Source organism: Fringilla coelebs (genome assembly GCF_963513975.1).
Source record: "Fringilla coelebs genome assembly, chromosome: 22".
In the NCBI taxonomy this organism is placed as follows: domain Eukaryota; kingdom Metazoa; phylum Chordata; class Aves; order Passeriformes; family Fringillidae; genus Fringilla; species Fringilla coelebs.
In genome coordinates this window covers 4429977-4436936 of record NC_140048.1, presented here as the reverse complement: position 1 = coordinate 4436936, position 6960 = coordinate 4429977, and the positions used below count along the sequence as shown (strand labels likewise).

The following is a 6960-nucleotide window of genomic DNA, read 5'->3' as shown; positions in this document are numbered from 1 at the left end:
TGCTGCTCCTCCTGCCGTCACTTTGGAGCCTGTGGGATGGCTCTGGGCAGGCAGAAGGGGGGATTTGGAGGAAAGAGGGGAGGACTTGCACCTGGAGCTCCTCAACAGCGTTTGCCCTGCGGTAGGACACATTTGTGGCTTCAACTGGGACTTAGCCATCAGGACACAGAGTCTTCATGCTTTGTCCTTGCTTATCCCTGGATCCAGGAGATATTCCCAGTCCCCTGGATCCAGGAGATTTAGTCGAGTCTAGAAAAGAAAGAAACAGCCATGGGGCCAGCCCCCAGCATCACCCACTGTCCCCGTAAACCCTCCTTGACTTCTGACATCGAAACCAAAGTGTTGGGGGATACTGGGACAGCCACTGACTGGCAGGGGAAGAGTCTGGGATATGGGGGGGGGGGGGGGGGGGGCGCAGTGCCTCGGCCGTGGGGGTAGCAGGGAGTCACTGCGCGGACCTAAAATTAGGAGTCCACGGCGGGGGGCGGGACACCGACATCCCCACCCCGCGCAGCCTTTTTCCGCGGGAAGCTCCAATTTCAAACCACAGGGAGAGGTGGGCGAGACCCTCTGCCAGTCCCCCCCCGCACCGCGGCCACAAGCGCAGCGAGTTTTCCAGTCCTCATCCTTCTCCCCAGACTGGCTGGGGCGGGGGGGTGACTGCGTGCGCCCCCAAAATTCCTCTCTCTCCGTTTCTATGTCAATGTTACCCGCCCTTTTTTTTTTGCCTGCTTTTCCCTATTTGCGCCGGGGCAGCACCATCACGTGAGACCGGGCCCGGCTGGACGCGGCTGCCGGGGGCGCGCCGGTGTCGGGGGGGGGCCGGACACGCACCCCCAGGCCCGACCTTTGCCCCACATCCCTTCCCCAAATTGGGGGCTGGATTTGGGGGGGGTTGTTTGCAGGAGGCGGCGCTCGCTCGCTCTCGCTCCCCTCGGATTTTTTTCCCTGCGGTTGTTCGGGGAGGTGGAGCCTGGGGCCACCCCCGCGGGCAGGTGCCGGATGGCGGCGGGGACTCTCGCCCCCCGCCCTCCCGACTCCCTGCAGGAATTCCAGTACCCCCCCCAAAACAGCCCCCCGGCCGGGGGGGTGCCCCCGGCCACCGACCTGGTGCTGGGGGCCACGGCCGGCTGCTTGGCCTGCTTCCTCACCAACCCGCTGGAGGTGGTGAAGACGCGGCTGCAGCTGCAGGGCGAGCTGCAGCCCCCGGGCACGTACCCCCGGCCCTACCGCGGGGTGCTGCGGGCGGCCGTGGCCGTGTGCCGGGCGGACGGGCTGCGGGGGCTGCAGAAGGGGCTGGCGGCCGGGCTGCTCTACCAGGGGCTCATGAACGGCGTCCGCTTCTACTGCTATTCCCACGCCGAGGACGCCGGCTGGACCGGGTATCCCGGCGGGACCGTGGCCGCCGGGGCCGTGGCCGGGGCGGTGGGAGCCATCGTGGGCAGCCCCGCGTACCTGGTGAGTGCTGCTCCGTCCCAAAGGCCGTGGGGTGTGGAGGGGGTTGTTTTGGGGACCCCCCCAAAAGGTTCGGCATCTCGGCTGCATCTTATAAACACTGGCTTGGTGCATTCTCTCTTGCCCTGCTTTGCTTCATCCCCCCCCCACCCCAAAATGTGGGGCTGTGCTGTGCATGCTCTCCCCCTGCTTTCTCCCCCAAATCCCCCTCAGGAAACCAGCAGAGAACTCCCTCATAAGGAAATGACCCCAAAAGAAATTGCAGAGGTTTCCCCCCCCGCCTCCCATCTCAGAGGGTTTCCCTGGTTTTTTGGGGTTGCAGAGCTCCAGCAGTGGGAGTTTGTAGGGTCCCTTTGCCCTGGGAGAGAGGGGTAAAAGGAATGGGAATTAAAGTCTGGAGTTATCACTTGGCTACTCAGCTGTGTCCCCCAGTCTGTCGGAGGGGCTGAAACTTCCCCTCAAAATCTGCCAAGAAAATGAGGGGACCACAGCTGGTCCCAGTGGGGCCATTGGAGGGTTTTGTCACCTGGCATTGTCCCCCCCAAGGTCAAGACCCACCTCCAAGCCCAGACACTGTCGGCCATGGCCGTGGGCCACCAGCACAACCATGAGGTGAGTGGGGACAGGGCTGGGGGGGGGACACAGAGGGTTTGGTGGCACTTTGTCCGTGCACGCTCTGGGCCCCAGCGGGGGCCATGCTATTTTGGTCAGCAGGAATTTAAAGCTGTTGTTTGGCTGCTTGGCCCTGTAATGATGCTAAAAATAACAGTGCGAGAACAGAGGGGGTGTGACAGGCACGTGGGGCTGCGATACCAAATCCGGAGAATCCAGACCCCCTGAGATCTCTCCAAAGCCAGTAGTGGCTTTGTGCCACCAAGGACCAGCAAGGGTGGGATATTTTGCCAGGTGGGATGCACCATTCCCGTTTTTCCCATTTTCCCCAATTTCCTCTCTTCCTCAGAGCATCTCCGGCGCTTTCAAGAGCATCTACCAGCAGCACGGGGTGGTGGGGCTGTGGCGGGGGGTGACGGGCGCCGTGCCCCGCGTGGCCGTGGGCTCGGCCGTGCAGCTCGCCACCTTCGCCTCCGCCAAGGACTGGGTCTGCGAGCGCCAGGTGAGCGGGACGTGTGCCGGATCCGGCCGCCACCGGCCCCCCCGTGCTCCCCTCATTGTTGGGAAGAGCTGATGCCGGCGCTTCCCGCAGTGGTTCAGGAAGGGCAGCTGGGCGGCGGTGCTGGCGGGGGGCATGGTGAGTGGTGTGGCTGTGGCTGTGACAATGACACCTTTTGACGTGATCAGCACTCGTCTCTACAACCAGCCGGTGGACGCCGACGGCACGGTAAGGCCAGTCCGGGTACAGCATGGGGACACACGGCTTTTCCCATCCCACAGGGGTGCAGAGCTGGCTCCTCTCTCCCCAGGGCAAGCTCTACCGAGGTTTTTTGGATTGTATCATGCAAATCTCCAGCAAAGAGGGGCTGCTGGGCTTGTACAAGGGCATTGGCGCTGTCTACCTCCGCCTTGGCCCCCACACTGTGCTCAGCCTCTTCTTTTGGGACAAGCTCAGGAACATGGTTCAGCACTAGCAGCCCCCAGGGCTGTAGGACAGACTCCTGCCACCACCACTGATGTTAATAAAGAGGTTTTTCTATTTTTGGTGTTGTCTTGGGGTCTTTGGGGTGGTGCAGATGGGGGGGCAGGACCTGAAAGCTGCGATGCCTCAGGGTGGAGAGGAGAATGGCAATGCCGGCGTGGGGGGAGGTTAAAGGTGCTGGTGGTTCCTGAGCCCTTCCATGTGCAGCACATCCCTCTTCTCCTAATTTTCACCTCCATGGGGCAGCTGGAGCTCATCTCATCTGGCCAGGGCTCCAGCTGCCCTGGCTTGCCCCAGTAATGATTTACTAGCCGGGGAAGCCACTCCCCACCTCCACCCCACGGACCTTGGAGCCAGGGCCAGGCTACGCTGTGGCTCCTCTCCATAGAAAATGTTTTCCCTGGGGTCCTGGCTCCCGGCGTTGCCCGGGCTGGCGTGGGGCTGGTCTCTGCTGGATGCACTCCTGCAAGGTGAGATCCCCGAGGGTGGCCTGGGGACAGCCCAGGGGACACCAGTGACCCACTGCTGCCTTTCCCCACAGGGCTGGTGGGTGCCTGCGCCGTCTCTGTGCTCTGCAGCCTCCTGAAGGTTTATCTCTACATCCAGTGTGCGAAGTAAGCGCCAGCCCTTTGTCCCCTCTGAGGGGGAAGGTTGCTTTTGGGAATCTGGTTTTGGGATCTGCTGTTGGGCCGTGGCTCTTGGCACCGAGGGGTGCAGGGCAGGGGCTGCAGCCTCTGCTGCACAGCACAGAGGGGGATGTCACTAAGGCTTGTCACCCCATTTTGGGTGACATGCCCCCTGCTGTCCCCAGTAACCCCGAGAGGCAGGCGGAGAAGGAGGCGATGGCGGCGCGGCGGCCGCTGCTGGAGCCGCTGCACGTGCTGGTGCTGACCGCTGTCCTGGCCCTGGTGGGCTCCCGCGTGGCCGCGCTGGTGGTGCTGGAGTTCTCCCTGCGCGCCGTCTCCACCGTCCTTTCCCTCGGCAAGGTGAGACGGCATGGGGGAAACTGAGGCACTGTGCGCTACGGTGTGGGTGGAACTGGGAAACCGGGTGCTTGTTCAGCACCCACGGGGGATGGAGGGGCTATGGGTGCAGGGGGCCATGGGTCCCTCTGCACCTCAGCCAGGTGTCCCCAGGTGGGTGAGAGGCTGATGGCCCCTGGCTGGTCCCTGTATGGGCACAGGCCCAGAGCAGTGCCTGTCCCATGTGCTGGCACTGCTGGGACATCTGCAGTTCTGGGATAGTTCTGGGGCCTCTGTGGCGAGGATACTGAGGGGCTGGAGCATGTCCAGATGGAAACAGAGCTGGGGAAGGGACTGGAGCACCAGGAGGGGCTGAGGAGCTGGAAAGGGGCTCAGCCTGGAGAAAAGGAGGCTCAAGGGGGCCCTTCTGGCTCTGCACAACTCCTGACAGGAGGGGACAGCTGGGGGGGTCGGGCTCTGCTCCCAGGAAACAGGGACAGGAGCAGAGGGAATGGCCCCAGGCTGAGCCAGGGAACATTTAGATTGGATATTGTGAAAAATCCTTCATGGGAAGGGTGCTCAGGCACTGGCACAGGCTACCTAGGGCAGTGCTGGAGTTATGGTCCCGGGAGGAGGTCAACAAGTGTTTGGATGAGTCACTTGGGGACATGATGAGAGGTGAACTTGGCAGTGCTGGGGGAACGGTTGGGCTTGTTATCTTGGAAGTCTTTTCCAGCATCACCAATTCTATGATTCCATGACTCCCCCTCTGCTTTGCAGGGCGCCCACAGCAGCCAGCTCTACCTGCTGTGCCAGTACTCGCTGGGCTGCGGGGTGTCCTGCGGCCTCAGCTTCCTGCTGGAGGGGGCTCCGCACCGCACCTGGAACCTGGTGCTGGCGGCGGGGCTGGCGGGGCTGCTGGCGCTGCACGCCCGGCGCCTGGCCCGGCACGTCTGCGCCCTGTACGAGCTGCACAGCCGGCAGCGCTACTGCGGCGTCTGCATCCTGCTGCTGGCCGCGGGGCACGGCATCCCGCGCCTGCTGCGCAACGCCCTGGCCATCACCTTCGCCGTGGCCGACCTGGCCGCCGTGGAGCTCATCAACCGCGACTTCCTCTCCACGGGCGAGGCCGTGCGCTTCTGGACCCCGCTGACCATCTGCTACACCCTGCTGGTCGTCTACATGCAGGGTGGGTGGGGCTGCCCCAGCACGGGGGGCTCTGAGGGGCGTGTGGGGTGTGTTGGGGGTGCAGTGGGGGTGTGTGGGGCCACTAGGGGCCACCTGGGGCTGTACAGGGGCAGATAGGGGGTCCTGGGGGTATATGCAGGGTGTCCTGAGGCTGTATAGGTGGTATGTATGGTTCAGGCTAGGGGTGTATAGGGGTATGTGGGGTGTCTGGGGGTCTGTAGGGGGTATATGGTACATTCTGGGGGGGTACAGGGGTATGTGGGGTGTCCGGGGGTCTGTAGAGGGTATATGGTACATTCTGGGGATGTACAGGGGTATGTGGGGTGTCCGGGGGTCTGTAGGGGGTGTGTATATATATATCCTGGGGGTACACAGAGGGTACTGGGGTGTACACAGAGTATATGGGATGTCCTGGGGTGCCCTGGGACTGTATAGGAGGTACATGGGATGTGCTGGGGGTGTATAGGGGCTACATGGGCTATACGTGAAGCCACGGCATGCTTGGTGTCCCCGTTGTGGGGCTGAGGAGGTCCCAGTGTCCCCGTGGTGGCTCCCCAATGCCGTGTCCTCGCAGAGGAGTCCCGGCAGAGCACAGGCAGGGGGCCGGCGTTCCGGACCGTGGTGGTGCGGATGGGCGGCCTCTTCATCCTCCTCCTCACCGTGGGCCGATGGACCGACATCCTGCACGTCTTCTTGTCGCTGCTGGGGGAGTTCTGGTGCCTGCTCCGCTCCGGGGTGCTGCTGGAGTCCTGCTGCAGGCAGGTGAGAGGGGGACACCGCCGTGCCACGCAGGGTGAGGGCTGGTGACAGCCCCGGGGCCATGCTGAGAGGTCTTTGGGCTCCTCTCTTCCATCCCACACAGGATTTTGCCCAGCAGCCTCGCGGGGATCGTCCGACGGGATCCGGATCGGAGGAGACGTCCCAATGAGCTGCGGGGTGGAAGCGGACGGCAGAAACTCAGGGTGGCATCGCTGGGCACCCCAGAATCCCCCACCACAGATCCCCCGTGGGGACTAAGGAAAAAAGGGCTCCTGGAAGGCGTCCAACCCCATCCCGTGGGGTGGAGGAGGTCGGGGGGAAGGCTCACATTGCCCCTGGTTTTTGGGGGCACTCTGCGAGGTTGCAGCACTGCTGGGGTTTGTCCTCTGGTCTCAGTGGGATTGCAGGCTGCTGACGGATGTCCCATCGTTGCTGGCAGCTGGGCCACACTGTCAGGGGCCTCCAGGGGTTCTAAATCTCAGAAAATAAAGGTGCTTTTTCCCAGAAAAATCCAGGGCAGAGCAAGCTGGGTTCCCATTGTGCTGGAAAGTGGTGCAGTGGCGGTGCAGCTTGGTGGCGGTGCAGCTTTTTGAGGGAGGTGGGTGGAATTCCTCCTTAGGAAGGGAAACTGAGGCACAGAGTGGGGTGATCCTCTGGCTGGGAGGTGCCCCTGTGCCTCAGTTTCCCCCTGCCTGCAGCCTGCTGTGCTGTGACAGGGGACAACAAGCCCTATGAAGGTGGGGTGCAGTTTGGGGAGGGGGGGTTCTGGCTGCCTGGGCATGGACCCCCAATGCGGGGGGGAACAGGAGGGGGTCCGGAGGTGTTCGGAGCACGGGGGTTCTGTAGGGGTTTATGGGGCCTGCTGGGGCTCTAGGGGGGCACATGGGTGTCCTGGGGGTGCGCAGAAGAAATATGGGACATTTTGGGCATGGAGCTGAATGGGGTTAACTGGGGCTGTGTTGGAGGAGAGGGGTTATCCTGGGGGTATATGGAGATATTACA

General features: G+C 62.9%; 2 protein-coding genes across 4 annotated transcripts; both read left to right on the top strand.

Annotated features, from left to right (window-relative positions):
• Nucleotides 1–767: 767 nt before the first annotated feature.
• Nucleotides 768–3426, top strand: SLC25A34 (solute carrier family 25 member 34). 2 transcript variants are annotated; one of them, XM_084220049.1, is made up of 5 exons: nt 768–1458; nt 2002–2067; nt 2417–2569; nt 2755–2794; nt 2877–3426. In XM_084220049.1, the coding sequence occupies exons 1-5, from the start codon at nt 1003–1005 to the stop codon at nt 3347–3349; spliced, it is 1188 nt and encodes a 395-aa protein (XP_084076175.1). In that variant the 5' UTR covers nt 768–1002; the 3' UTR covers nt 3350–3426. The 2 variants fall into 2 exon arrangements, with proteins under 2 accessions (XP_084076175.1, XP_084076176.1); XM_084220050.1 differs by having other exon boundaries at nt 778–1458; nt 2660–2794; nt 2877–3108.
• TMEM82 (transmembrane protein 82) lies at nt 3068–6468 on the top strand. 2 transcript variants are annotated; one of them, XM_084220052.1, is made up of 6 exons: nt 3068–3097; nt 3591–3663; nt 3861–4035; nt 4792–5200; nt 5774–5961; nt 6062–6468. In XM_084220052.1, exons 3-6 carry the CDS (start codon nt 3892–3894, stop codon nt 6125–6127), a joined length of 807 nt encoding a protein of 268 aa, XP_084076178.1. In that variant the 5' UTR covers nt 3068–3097; nt 3591–3663; nt 3861–3891; the 3' UTR covers nt 6128–6468. The 2 variants fall into 2 exon arrangements, with proteins under 2 accessions (XP_084076178.1, XP_084076177.1); XM_084220051.1 differs by lacking the exon at nt 3068–3097 and adding an exon at nt 3316–3519.
• Nucleotides 6469–6960: the final 492 nt, after the last annotated feature.